Raw genomic sequence first — 15,411 nt, forward strand, 5'->3', positions numbered from 1 at the left:
GGGCATCCCGGTCACCATTTTTCTTACATCAGGTAGAGCTTTATAATGAAGGTGAGCAAACCTCTGATGCCATAGTTCGGACTGAAGAGATGTGTCACAAGACATGACACCTAGCGGACTTCCTCCGACCTGATATAATGAATCAACTTGAAACCCAAGAGTGAAGGCATTTTTAATATTGTTTTTCCATGCACGTACCTTGCCATCGCTGAAAGCCACCTTGTAGCCTGTTGACCTCTACCGGTCAACTGCCCATGCAGTACTCCCCCCTTTTCTTGGCAAAAAGGGGGCAGCACCTGATCAACATGTCCGTGCCATCCTGCCATCATCAGCGACTTGATCATTTTGATTGTAAACCCAGTTTGCATGTATGAATTGTAAATAATCTTAGCAGACATGAGTCATGTATGTAAATTGCCTAGGTGGACTTAACTTCCTAATGGTAATCTACGTCTCGGAAGGTTTTTCGTCTCTTGTAAATCTGTTTCTGGTTAATAAAAGAAGACTTTGGGGTCCATATCTTGCTAGTGTTACTCTCTTAAAATGCTGTGAGATTGTTTCATTTTCTGCATATGTTATTTTCAGCCGTTAATAATAGCTTTTTGTAGAGTATTGTGAGCACAGGTATCTTGTTCACTTGCTAGGGTTTGGGTGTTGTTAGGGTTTCTGAAGTAATGGCAGGTATCTCCATTACTTCCTGAGATCTAGCAGCATTTTTGCCCTCTTTATTGACAATTGTTTTGAGCTGTGCAGAAAACATCATTGAAGGAAATTTGTGGGCGTTCGGGGAAGTTCTCGGCTGAACCAGCCAACTCCCGCAAGCAATTTTTGCTGAGCCCAGTTGGATTTGATCCTGGGTCTATCATTCGGTTTATTTTTTCTAATTTGCATGAGAGATTTTCTGAAGTTCTTCACAGTGAAAATCTGAAATCTTTATTCCTTTAAAAATATTCTTGTGCTCATTGCTAAATCTGGTTGTTAAGGGGCCAAATCTGTACATTAAATTAGCTGATCTAGGGTTTTAAACTTATGCTTTTCACAGTTTTTTTTAATTAGGGTTTCAATTTTTTGGTTTATACAGATTTAAATCTAGGGTTTTGATTTCGGTTTTATGTACATATTGTTTTTTGGGCGATTTCATCATTTCAGGTGACAGGCATTAGAAAATATTTTTGTATAGAAACGCAGAGATCTACTGAGCACTGAATGCAAGCGTTGCAGAAAACCCAAGATCCAAATGGAATTCGTGTTTTAATGGTTGCTGGTTTATACGTGAGTGAGATTGCGTCCTGCCTGCAACTTTCAGAAACTTGGATCCATCGTCACAAATTTCAAGCAAACTTTCCACGCTGCTCAGCCCTTTCATGCTGTTGCTCTTTGCTGCTACCGCCAAAATTACGTTGGTTTGTATTACCTCAAACACAGAGAGCATCCAAAAAAATATCAACGTGGGCAAAGAGTTTTTCATGGGCCAGCTGTAACGTCTGCGGCTAGGGAATACTCGTTCCAGTTATGCGTGGGCAATTTCGGTGTGTGAAGCTTTGTTCACTACGCATATCTGCTCATCCAAGAGATCACATCCCGCCCTACCAGCGAATCACCTCCCAGCCTCTGCCTGCTTTCAAGTGGTTCATACGAGGGTATTCACGCGAGTTCATTCGGATTAGAACTAAGTCACGGTCAAGAGCTTCATCGAAAATTTCAGGTGATTCGATTTCCTTCTCTGGCGGCTGAGGTAATATCGTTTCACGCCATTTCATTCACGCATAAATTCAGAGCCGCAGCCGCAGGTGAATGTATAGTCAGGTAACCATTGATCCTTCTCCTTTGCTCAGCAAGTAAATCGAATCTGCGTTTTATGATCATCCGCTAGGGTTACACCTTGTGTTTTTGTTTCGTTTCAATCCTTCAATGCGTATTTTGCATTTAGACGTAGGTTATTTAGTCATATGGTAGTGTAGATTTCTTTTAGATTTTAAATTGTTTTAGCGTATAGTTTGTAGTGATTGTTTATAATTAGATTTAAATTCGTATAGTTTTGTTTAGATTTTTTGTTTTTAGTCCTTAGTTTATGGTTACGATTTTAATTTTTGTAATTCGATCTTAAGTTTTTTTTTTTTTAATTTAGTTTATGGTTTGTTTTATTGTATTTTAAATTATATAAAATCAAAAAAAAAGGATAGCGTATAGTTTGTAATTAGATTTCCTTTAGTTTAGTTTAGGGTTTATTTTATTTAAATTTTAATATAGTTTTAAATTTTCATAGTTTAGATTTTTTTTAGTTTTAATATAAAAAATAAAAAATATTTTTAATGAGTTTTTAGGGTTTTGGGTTTAGATTTAGAATTTTGCTTTTTTTTAGTTCAAAAAAAAAAAAAATCATTTTTCTTTTTAAAAATTCGAAAAAATATAAATATTTAGTGGAAAATTATTTTGCCAGATTCAGTGGTTTTCATGTTATATCTTTCATGCTGAGATCTGGATTTTCAAGTAGAGATACGAAATTGATATCTAGTTAATGATTTGTGATTCTCGTGGTGGTTTAAAGCATTCATCTTTCAAAAATCTCAGTTGCTGGATATCGTTTTGGTCATTTTAAAAGCATTGTGATTTAGCTGATGACAAATGATTGCTGTTCACAGTTCATGTTTCTATATCATCTAACAAGTAATCGTTTTAACCACAATCTCTCAAGGCACTGGTCTGCTAAATTAATCAAAACCATCGAGTGCTTTTTATATCGTATCTCGTGTCTCCCAACCAACTGGTCGATAGTTGGTCTCATCATCTCACAGGGACTACCCCCCTTAGCCGCGGGAGACAGGCTTAAACGGAGGGATCGGGGATCAGAGTGATAGCCCTCGGTCTAAGCGTTGTCGTGTCAATCTGCGCGACAACATAGCCTTTGTCTTCCGTTGCCGAAATGGACACCAGGTTCTTTTTGAGATCAGGTACATATAATACATCCTATAGGTGGATTGTATTACCTTGATTCAATTTAAGAGAGACATTGCCTACACCTTTCACGGGATATTTCATATTATCTCCAAGGACAATTTCCAGGTTGGTTTCTTTTTCTATCATATTATGGAGAACTTCTTTGTAACCAGTGAAGTGCCTTGAGGCACCACTATCAATAAGCCAATTTCCTAGCGAGTCTGGAGGAGCAGAGGTAGATAGAGCAGTTGGTATATAATATTCATCCTGCTTATTATCAACAGTGTTAGATTCATACTTGGAATTTCTTGCCTTCTTGAATGGTTGTCCTCTTCCTTGATTTCCAGCACTCCTTTTACCTCGGCCATTTGACCTGCCATTTCTTTGATTGCCTTGAGAGGGATTTTGATCATCATCCCGGTGTGAGTTCCTTTTATCAGGACACTCCCTTGCATAATGACCTGGTTTATTGCAATGATAACATCGTCCTTTTCCACCCTTTGGTCCAGTCTTCCTTTTGGAATGGTTTCTTCTTTTAGCATGAGAAGAAAAGGCAGCGGGATGACCTTTAAGTGCAGGCATTTCCTGTTCTTCCATCCTTGCTTCTTCTTGAATGCATCTTGCCATTAATTCCTCAAATCTAGGAATTACATTATTGTTGAGGAGAGTAGTCCTGAATACATACCATTCAGATGGTAGTCCTCCAAGAGTTGTGAGTGCCATTTCCTTGTCAGGAATTACTTCTCCAATAGATAGGAGATCGTTCTTGATCTCGATGATTCTTAAGAAATACACTTGCATATTTTCATCTTTGCCCTTCTTAATTTCCTTCAGCTTATTTCTAAGAAATAAAACTTGATTTGCATCATTAACTCTAAATAAACTCACTAGTCTATCGTAGATCTCCTTGGAGGTGTTCAGCTCAGAAACATAGGCCACCAAGCATTTGTCGATAGAGTCCTGGATGATATTCTTTGCTTTGACTTCTCCAGATTTCCATTTGTTCCTGGCAGTAGCGGGTGCATTTGATGGAGGCTCAACAATATTGCCTCTCACATGGTCCAACACTCCCTGATCTTCTAAAGTCAGATCGAGAGACATCTTCCATCCGTGATAGTCAGACTTCTCACGGAGCTTGTCTTCGGTGGGGAAGAGTGTTGAGGACCTCATAGTTCTTTTAGGATAGCCTTGCCAATCTTCTCTTTGGTGATTGCTCTTGCTCTTGCTTGGGCTTTGTCTTCACCTTAGCTCTGATTCCATGTTAAGTTATGGTATGTTCTATGCTTTAGAGCAATTTATTTATCTTTCTTATTATTATCCACAAATTAGCAATCACATGTACATTAAGTAAAGTGCAGATAGAACATTAAACGATCAATAGAAAACAAGCCAAGACAAGAGACACAAGATGTGGCAGCTAGCCAGGGACAAACTCCAATATGGGGAAACCCTTTGATCAAATCTTCTTTTATCTTCAATAATTCAGCAGAGAGAAATAGTACAAAAATCTGATTTACATCAACAGCAACAAACCCTAAATCAGCCCTAAACTAGGGTAGTCAATATCTTGCAAACCAACCGTCAGATCACCTTGATTCCTTCACCAAAAAATGCGGCCTTCCAAAGAGAGTCAGGTTCACCTACTGCGCAGTCCAGAGAGAGAGAATGATGGTCAACACTGGTCAAACTTCCGATTGGCAGTTGCAGACCTAAAATCTGCATCCTTCCTTCCACACGTGTGAGAGAAAAGTATTTTCTGCGCAGGAGAGAGAAAGATGTGATGAGAGTGAAGTGTGCAAATGAGGAGAAACTCCTTGTATTTATATGCAAAACGTTGGGGTTGAATAAATGCGACTGTTGGGTTTCTGAGCCTACATAAGTTGCTGGCCGACTTTGACAATTAGTCCATAATCAAAATAAATTCATATCTCCATAGATACTTATCGGAATCGGATGATCTTTAGATCAATCCTACACCTCTCGATGAGAGGAATCTAATAAAATATCATCATCCATGAATAAGATGGCCCACATGAATTTTGACCCTAGTTGCCAATTTTAACATTGACCCCATCAAGGACGATACATTTCGCCTTGGCCATTGCCTCCTCGTACTTCTCATTATCAACCGAGTCAATTGGGATCACCATTGTTCTCAAGGCGAAGGTCTTGATGCGATGTCTATCTAGAATGGACAGGATCCTGGCCTTCCAGACCACAAAGTTGGACGCCCCGTCCAGCCTATCCTAATCCCTCAGCCCATTCATGGCCATCTCTCTGCTCTTCTTGTTGACTCCTTTGAGTCTCTCTACTTCCCTCCAGAAGTTCTCTCTTCGACTCCTGCTGAGTCTCTCTACTTCCCGCCTGGAAGTTCTCTGCTAGACTCCCTTTGAGTCACGATTTCCCTTTTGGAAATTCTCCTGCCAATCGTCAAGTCGCACCTCTCCAATCTTCTGTGCACCTGCAACACTGATCCAGATTCCTTGGCTAGAAATACGCCTCGGTAGCGACTCCCTCTACCTTGGTTTTGCCTTGTTAGGTATTGTTCTGCCCACAATACCCCACCAGCTTCACTCCCGCAAACTGCCCACAGCTTCCTATGCCCTAGCAACTGAAGGACTGAGCCTCTAGGCTTTGCGCAATCCTGGCACTGGCAAAAATGCTCCCTCAGCCAACTGCGCCAACCCTCCTGGTCTCTGCGTGAGCCTTTTTCTGCCCTCCTCAGCCTCTACGCTGGCCTCTCTCTCGTCCGGAATGATGACGCAATCCATCTACGTCAACCTTTCTTCTATTGCTTTCTACAAGGAACAGCTTTTGTCACTCAGGACAGTTGTCTCTGCTGCAAATGCTCTGCTTCAACTGATGCCTCCAGCTCTCCTGTGATCTGCTGCCACGCTCTGATACCATGTTGAAATTTCTAAGTCTATCCGTTAGAAATTTTATCTGTATTCTTGTGGTTTATTTCTCCTACTTGTTAATTACAAACAAGTTATTTAAACATACAAACACTGAAATAAACACAATACAGTCTCAACCATCTACAGATCAACAGCTGAAAGAAATAGCAAACAAACAAGTGACACCATTATTATTTGACAACTCGTCCCCGAAAAACCCAATGCGGGAAAACCGGTGCAGCAATTCTGAGGGGTATATTATTATCCAGTATATCCTTGAGTACAACTGGGTGCCAAATTGGCTCACCCGACAGAGAAAAACAACCGATAGTAATACCTCTCTATTCGGAAACAAGTATTCAGAAAACCTGTCCCACGAAACCCTCTCCAGCAACTTTGAAGCACTGTGTCAGCCTCAGAACCCTTTGCGTCAGCCCTCTAAGGCACTGCATCAGCCTTCTCCTGCTTTGCATCAACCTCAGAACCCTCTGCGTCAGCCCTCCGAGGCATTGCGCAGCCTCTGGGACCCTCTACGTCACTCCTGCTGCCCTCTGTGTGGATGACGCGGGCCCTTGGCCTCTGCGCTGTCTCTGTTGGGCTCTGCGTGGCCTACTCTGACTTCTGCGTCTGCCTCTGCGCTGGTCTCTCGGCACTATCTTTGCCTCTTTGTCTAGTACTCACTGCCCCTCGCTGTTGATCACTGATTCGACTTTGCTTAGCAACCTCGCTCTAGAAAATCGAATGATTGATCGCTCTGGTGTATTCTCCAACTGACCCTCAAGCCTCCTCTTATAATTTTGTTGTTGGTCCTTCAACGGCCGAGATTACATCTCTAATCAACGGCTAAGATTAGATTTGGCTTGATCCATGACTTTTGGAACATTCTAACCCAATTTATAATAATACCCATTAATATTTTATTTTTCCTAAGTTTCGACTTAGGAACTCCATTAAAAATACTAATTATTTTAATATCTCCTAAACCGGGTACAATTTGTCCAAACCATTTCTATGTCTCGGAGATCTCATGTGCTTTAGCCTCTCCACCAATTTTCATGGCTAGAGCACATCCGATGCTACCCCAAATCAACAGTTGGAGCACCAACGACCAAGATTAAAACATAATCGATGGCTAGGATCATCTCTAGATCGATTCGTGAGAGTTTCTAGATGATTCTCGTCTTGACTCAATTAATATTGATTAATTAACCATATTCCCTAAGTTTAGACTTAGGAAATATTTTAAAAACTGGTTAAAAATCTAATTAAGTCATTTCTAGGCGGAATTTCCAGAAACAATTTCTAGGTTTTTGAGATCTCATGTATTCTAGTCTCTCCACAAAATTTTGTGGCTAGAACACATCTGATGCTACAAAAACTAACAGTGAGCAATAATGAAATCAAAGATGTGGGAGAATTATGGCATAGAAGGATGGGACACATACACCATGGAGCACTTAGGTTTCTCAGGGAGACCGTAATGGGAGTTCCAGAAATCAGCACGAAACATGATGATGTGTGCAGAGGGTGCGTACTTGGGAAATTCGCGAAAGCAACATTCCCAAGGAGTGACAGTAGAGCCAAGGGTGTGCTTGAGTTGATACATTCTGATATATGTGGCCCGTTGTCTACAAAATCTCTTAGGGATTATGAGTATTTCGTAACCTTCATTGATGACTTCTCTAGGAGAACCTAGATATAGTTCTTGAAGATAAGGGATGAAGTCTTCAGTCACTTCCAAGAGTTTAAGGATCTTTTGGAGAACATGACAGGGAGGAAAATAAAGGTTCTTCGTACAAACAATGGAGATGAGTACACAGATAAGGTCTTCACGGGGTTCTATGCAAAGGAGTGCATCAAGAGAGAATGGACAAATCCATATAACCCGCGATAGAATGGAGTCGCAGAGCGAAAGAACAGGTCAATAGTTGGAGCAACAAGGGTGATGCTATATGACCAGGACATGCCTAGATTTCTCTTGGCAGAGGCATGTCCTCACAAGGTGTTGGGGAAGATGACACCCGAAGAGGCTTTTACAGGAAAGAAGCCAAAGGTTGGACACTTCAGAATCTTTGGCAACATAGCTTATTGTCACATGCTAGATGACAAATGCACCAAGTTGGATTACACTTCAAAGAAGGGATATTTCGTTGGGTACAGTGAAATGTCCAAAGCATACAGGATTTACATTCCTAGTACCAGGAAGATTATCATGAGACGAGATGTGAAATTCCAAGAGGAGAAAGCCTTCAGAAGATCTTGCAAGTTGCCAGCAAATGATCAAAGTGGGCCAGCAGAAGCTGCAAGAGTTGAACAAGGATCTCAGTCTCAGGGCACTGGTATGAGTACAGTGACGAGTACATATGCAGGTATAGGTGTAGAGGAGAGTTCACAGCAGAAGGAACGGCAGGGGCAAGATGAGGATCGTGAAGCTCCACCCGCCACCAGTGGAAGAAGAAACAGGGAGGTGCTTTAAACATTGAGAGATGCATAGGAGTTCATGGGAGCTCTTAGAGCGAGCACCAAAGAGCGAAGACAGCGAGACAAGTATAAGATGTTGGTGACAGAGGTCATTGACAGAGAGCCTTTTGGCTATCATGAGACCGCGCAGCATCAGGTGTGGCAGGATGCAATGGTGGAGGAGTAAAACTCCATCATGTTGAACGATGTATGGGAGATCGTTCCTAGACCAGTGGACAGGGCAGTAATTGGCTCTCGTTGGATCTACGAGATCAAATATGTTGTAGATGACACTTTGGACAAGTATAAGGTAAGGTTAGTGGCCAAGGGTTTTGCTCAGAAAGAGGGCATAGACTATGAGGAGACATTCACTCCAGTGGCTAAATACACCTCTATCAGGGTCGTGATCTCTCTAGCAGTGCAAATGGGATGGCAAATACACAATATGGATGTCAAGACGGCTTTTCTAATGGAATAATAGAATAGGATGTGTATATCGAATACCCAGAAGGATTTGAGATGCATGGGAGAGATACTCATGTTTTCAAGTTGAAGAGGGCGCTATACGAACTAAAGCAAGCTCCCAAAGCATGGTATGGTCAAATTGACAATTACTTGCAGCAGATGGGCTTTGTGAAGTGTGAGGCAGATTCGAACCTCTAGTATTTGATGGTCGGAGGTGAGCCTCTAGGTCTCGTACTGTATGTGGATGATCTATTTCTAACAGGGTCATTAGGGCTCATAGAGGATTGCAAGAGGGACTTAGCAGCAAAGTTCAATATGAAGGACTTGGGGCTGATGCATTATTTCCTAGGACTGGAGATATGGCAGACAGATGGGGAGATCTTCCTTGTGCAAGGGAGATATACTATGGAGAACATAAAGAAACTCAAGATGCCGGACTGTAGACCCATGTCTATGCCTATGATTACCAACTGGAGGAAGATAGATGCATACGCAGCAGTGGACCCAACCTTGTATAGGCAGCTTATTGGCTCTCTTCTGTATTTGGTCAACACTAGGTTGGATGTTTGTTTCGCGATCACCACTCTTAGTCAATTCATGGTGGAACCAAAGAGAGTACATTGGACAGTAGCAAGACATGTATTGTGATATCTACGAGGTACAGTCGAGTATAGTTTGAGATTAACTTGAGGTGATGGTGTTAGATTGATGGGATATACAAAAGCAAACTAGACATGTAGTCCAGTGGATCGGAAAAGCACATCAGGGTGTTGCTACAGTATTCGATCAAGAGTTGTCTCTTGATGCAGCAGGAAGCAGAAGTCCGTGGTACTGAGTTCTGCAGAGAAAGAATATATGGCAGCAAGCATGGCTACATGTGAAGCTATTTGGCTTCAGAAGCTACTAGTGGCACTATTTGGTCAGAGGATGGATTCGACCAATATCTACTGTGACAATCAGAGTTGCATCAAGCTCTCTGAGAATCCAGTGTTCCATGATAGGTTGAAACACATCGACATCAGATACCACTTCATCAGAGATTGTGTACAACATGGATCAGTTTGGCTACAATATGTTTCTACAGGTTAGCACGTTGCAAATATTCTGACAAAGGCCTTGGGTAAAGCAAAATTTGTCTTCTTCGGGAATAAGTTGGGGGTAGAGGAGAACACCTTCCTCGCTAAGAGGGAGTGTTAGTTTTTGTGGCTCGGGCAGGTGTTCTAGGGTTTATTGGTGTCTATGAGGCTAAGGAACGCAAGAGGGTAATTATCTCCAAGACCCAAAAAAAGTTTCTAAGCGAAATGTCTTAATTAGATTAATTAGCCAATTTCTAATTATTTTTCTAAGTCTAACTTAGGAAAAGCAGTTAAGTAAATCAGATTAATTGAGACAAAATCGATTTGCTCTAGTGACTTCTAAAAAAGTCACAAGAAGTGGTTAAGATGATCTTAGCCATCTATTGGAGTTAGATCGTTATTGTCGATTCATCAACGAGAGATTATAAGAGCAAGTTGATGGGGGATTTGGAGATACAATGAATTGCAATGAGAGCAAGGGCGCAGTGATAGCGTGGACACCAAACAGCGAGGAATCAGCAGTGATTGAATTTCCGAAGAGAATTTCTTCATCAATTTCTTCCAGTTTTTGCGGTCCAGAGGGAGAAAATTTGCCAGATCGATTTGTCTGCAGGAGTTCGGAATTATTCTGGTGTGCAAGGATTTCAAGGAGGCCGAGTTTGCATTTGCACATGTGGGAGAAAGAGGCAATTTCTGAGGTCGATTTCTTCTAGGGGAGGTCGTGAGGTCAAGCCAAGTTAGTTATCGGAGGAGGCCGAGATTGCCAGGGACCATAAGGTCGAATTTCCTTCAGTCAGGGCCGCATGTGTGAGGTCGTACACACTTGCAAAGGGAGACCTAAATATTTCAAGAGAGCCGAGTTGTCTTGCAGAGGGCGGCCGAGTTCCTTCCAGGTATTTTTATGTGCTAGTAGCTGGAGAAAATAATTGTCGGAGCTTTGCCAGTTTACGGCAAGCAGTTGCAATTTTCGATCATAGATTTTTCTGAAGAATAATAACAATAAATCCTCATCTGCTGCACTGGTTTTCCCCACACTGGGGTTTTTCCAAGGACTATTGTCCAAAAATATCTGTGTCTAAATTTTGTGCGTGCATTGCTTTTCTCAGTTCCTGTTCTTATTGGTGAAAATTGCAATACTGATTTTATTTGTTTTTTGCCATAATTAATTACTGAAGACAAGTAATCTGCATAAGATAAAAGAATAATTTCCACTAACCGCAATTAAGGAAATTTCACACAAAGGCACCTCAAATTATGCATCATAAATAGTAGTATTCTATGGAGAAGTTGACCACATTAGCCTTTCATTAAGTCGACCTCGTTGTCTTTGTGCAACACTGTTAAACAGATTTTTGTGCCAGTTTGCTCAATCTGGTCTTTGTGTTAGTTTTGTCAATTTGGTATTTCGGAATAGCTTTTCTGATCTGAATATTCCTTCTCTTCTGTGAATTCAGAGATGTCTTTAGTATAAAAAAATGCCTAATGGTTTTAAGAGTTGGACCAAAAACAAACACTATGCGTGACTTGCCATTTAGGCCTTACTGGCTTCAAGTCACGATACATATTTTAAAGACATATGCCAATTTAACAGCATGTCTGAAGTACAATATTTATAGCAAGCACAGAAAAAGAAAGACATTATAAAAATAAAGGGATGAAATCTGAGAAAATACCATAAATTCATGTCTAGAAGTTACCCACCGCTGAAGTCCTTTCCTGCCTATTTTTCACTGTATTGTCTTTCCCCTTTTTCATAAAATTCATGTGCCAATGGTTCTTAGCTCGAGTGATTGGAATTGTGGCTTGCCACCCCACCCGCCTGGGTTCAAGCCTCTGGAGGCATGCCTTTAGCCTGTATTGATTAGCCTCAAGGAGTAAGCAGCCCCAGGGAGCTTTCACTCAGTCCGTGGTCAATACAGGATGTCTCGGCTCTTGCTTAGTAATTAGGTCATTACTGTTAAAAAAAAATGTTGCTTTTGTATTTTATTTTGTGTGACTGCATTATAATGGTTTAAATCTTGATGCAAGCATAAAGTATATAAACTCTAGAAAAAAATTTAACCACTTGTAGCTGTGATCCATCTAATCCTTCCCTTCTCTTTCTGTTCCTTATCCAAATAGCATCCTAACGTACTAATGAGATATCTATTGCCAACCTTTCCAGCGGGAGGCCAACAAGATTTGGTGAATAAGATACTAGATGTTGATGAAGGAGAAGGTTTGGGTACCAATATATTCGAATTATATTGGAAAATAGCTAATGGAGCTTTGATTCACTGGTGAGATCGATGGAACATCAAGCTATTCACAAGCGTTTCATTCATATCATTTTCTGACCCTCCCATATGGCGTGAGTTTCAAAAGGGATGAAGTTTCGGGTGCAAGTTTTTTGGAAGATTTTTTATCATTCCTCGTTCCAAAAATTACCAAAAGCAGAGGTAGATAAAATGATCTTAAAAAATGTTGGTTGCTTTAACTATAACAGAAAGAATCACCTAGAGAAGAAGCCTGATCAATAGTTTGCACAGAGTTGGAAGATCAGAACATCAGATAAAAATGTCATGAATTTTGTCATCTCATACTCGCGCCTCAAACTATTGACATAAATTAATACAGCAAGTGCATGAATAAGCAATGTCCTACCGAGACATATATTTTGGCTGAAAACAGATGGGAAGAGCCTCTTCTGTTGCAGTTGTTGTAGCTGCAGCACGGGCCTATAAAGGCAGGAAATTGCATTGCTGCTACAGCAATAGAAGAACCCATTTCAAACTATTTCCTCCTGCTCTGTTCTGAGCTACTCTAGATTTGCTCAGAAAATCTGACTAATGGCATTTTGTCCATCATCACAGTGGAACCTAACGTACAGAACTATAGTCGAAGTTGGATACGCTTGGCTGGGAGATTGACGGAAAGGTAGGTGAGGTGTAGTGTAAGTAGCGAGCAGAAAATCCAGTGGTGTAAATAAGCCGGCCAGTGAGAACAATTATCTCTCTGAATTTTAATTAGCCTTTAACAGTGTCGTCACAAGGAACCTTTATCTAACCATAAAATCAGTTCATCGAGGGTGGGGGACATATTTTGACCTTTCCGTCGAACCAGAAAATTAGTTCTTCACGGGTGTGACGTACTTTATACCAATAACATCATTTTTAAATTTTTTTCTGAAGGTCGGACGTCCACCCCCTTCATCTTTGCATGAGTAGCGTACACCATAGCGGAAATGAAATTCTTATTTGACAATTTAACATTGCATCCATTTTATTCTATGGATGAACTTGAATCTTTCAATTCTTATTTGACAATTTAACATTGCATCCATGTTATTCTATGGATGAACTTGAATCTTTTAATTCTTATTTGAAAATTTAACATTGCATCCATTTTATTTTATAGATAAATTTGAATCTATTTTTTAAAGTTAGAGAAAATATTTAGTTTTCATGGATTTGGACGTTGATGGTTTATAGGGCGCCAGACTTCAACTTATATGAGATGTTAATAGATAGAAGGTCATTAACTTCTTTCTTATTATTTAATGAAGATGAGCTTAGGAGCAATCTTTAGTATCATTTCAAGACCAAAAGGTAGTCTTAACAAATCACTAGTATCCCCTAGGTCTTATTTTAAGACCAAAAGGTAGTCCTAACAAATCACTAGTATCCACTAAATACACAGTGTCCAATACTAAAGAGGGGTTATGTGGTATCTAGAAGCAATTCACTTTTAGCCACATACATGAATCCTAGATATGAAAACCCAATGGCAATTTAACCTCAATTAATCTCATCTATGGGTTTAGTATGGTAGATGAAATAAGATGCATTTCTTAAAATTAGTATAAGTCCACCTTAATATTGAGCACCAAAAGGGATTCAAATTATTTTTTAAAAAATGGTTCAAACTCCTCAATGCTTAGAGGATTGACATTAAGAAACTTCAATGGATTGTGTTGCAGTCTCCACAAACTAATAAGTTTTGGTCTTTAAAGAATACAAGAATCGTATGAATATTTTCATGCCAATATAAATCATTAAAGTTAATGGCCTCATAAATCACTTGGAAAAGAAGCATAATGATCACAAAGTCTTGTTATTAAGGCACAAATAGAAGTGATCAAGCAAAACCATAAAAATTAACTAATTTATTCTCGAGATTAAACCCATATCTGAAGGAGGATTGTCTTTATTGTCCAAATAATGAAGAAAAGAGTGAGAAACTTCTTATTCAAAGGTCATAAGGGAGGGTTGTAAGGCTAGCTATGGTGTCACCCATGTTTTTCTTACAAAGCATGGACAACACTTTGCCTTGGCATCCCTTAAAAATGCTACCACTACTTGGAGCAAGCAAATGGTATTAGAGCGTCCATAGGAGGCCCCCTACTCATGTTGTAAGGAACCTCCCTAATACTCTAGCCATTGACTCATATGTGCCACACTTATCTTTAGTTTCAGACCTATGGAATAGTCTACATATAGAGATTAGCACAAATCAATGAACTATTAACTCAAGAAAAATGTTATACAAGTTGGGATTAATTAAATAAGAATGCATTCATTTTCTTCAGGATAAAGCATATAACCTTAATTCTAATAAACCACCATGAAATAGGGATTGGAAGGAGTTAGAACATCAAATTTAGTAATGTAATTTGAGGTCAATTTGTCATAGACAAAGAACTAAAACAAATGTTTAATGTTTTTTAGGTAACCATGAAAGTGGCACTTAGGATGGGGGATGCCAAGGTGGACCAATTAATGGCCAATAGCAAGCCCCCAAGGGATGAGGGACCATGCAAAGAATCCCTTATTAGCGTCAACTAGGGATTTCCAAATAATGTGTAACCAAAAGAGCCAAGTCATCTACGTATATTTTAATTTCCAAATCTTCTTTAACAAAACATATAACACAGGTTTATAGTGGAACTCCATGTATGCATAAGTTGGTTTGTACTTCTTGAAAGCTCAGTCTTTCTCCATTTCCAATTCTCCTATTAGGAGACTAGAGTTTGCAAGCTTTAACTAGGGTGGAACTTGGAATGAGCTACTTAACGTATTTAAGAAGAAGCCTATCAAGGTTGACAAGTTTGAATTACTCTTTCACAAGTGCAAGCCAATGGGCCTATTAGTGCAGATTAGCATTCTTGCAAAGGTTTGACAAGATGCTACAGTGACACTACACAGGATAAGCGCCCACTATCACCTCGCCATGAGTCCCCACTCTTTAGGCCAAGTCCTAAAATTCCATGGAAGGCTTCCCTACAAAAACAAACACTCCAGCACAAGATTAGCAAACTAGTTCCTATAAATATACATTGGATGATGGGGTCTAGGATTTAGTTTAGATTATTAAAAATCTGAAAACGATATTCAACTATAAAAAAATGCAAACCAACAATCAAAATACTCAATAACATGATAAATAAAGCCTTGGAAAAACAAAAAATTGAGTGTAAGACAAACCTTACCAACTTGGATATGATTACTCTTGATTATTTATTTGGTGGGTCGCTAAAAAAAAACTATTTTGCTTGTAGTTTTGGACCTGCAAACCTGTTATTTTAGGATAAATGTATA

The 15,411-nt window shown here is 39.8% G+C and overlaps 1 protein-coding gene across 2 annotated transcripts in view; it reads right to left on the reverse strand.

Annotated features, from left to right (window-relative positions):
* The window catches only part of LOC149168288 (uncharacterized), a 304,781-nt gene extending 291,801 nt beyond the window's left edge, over positions 1-12,980 (reverse strand). The window contains exon 1 of one of the 2 annotated variants that reach the window (XM_089428217.1): positions 12,479-12,980. In XM_089428217.1, the coding sequence (XP_089284343.1) occupies positions 12,479-12,601 (123 nt within the window). In that variant the 5' untranslated portion in view covers positions 12,602-12,980. The remainder of the gene's footprint in view (positions 1-12,478) is intronic. The other variant, XM_089428216.1, reaches the window with a different exon arrangement.
* Between the last annotated feature and the right edge of the window lie 2,431 nt (positions 12,981-15,411).

Source organism: Pinus tabuliformis, chromosome 4_2 (assembly GCF_031772625.1).
Source record: "Pinus tabuliformis cultivar Carrire ecotype Pingquan chromosome 4_2, CPIR1, whole genome shotgun sequence".
Lineage (NCBI taxonomy): Eukaryota > Viridiplantae > Streptophyta > Pinopsida > Pinales > Pinaceae > Pinus > Pinus tabuliformis.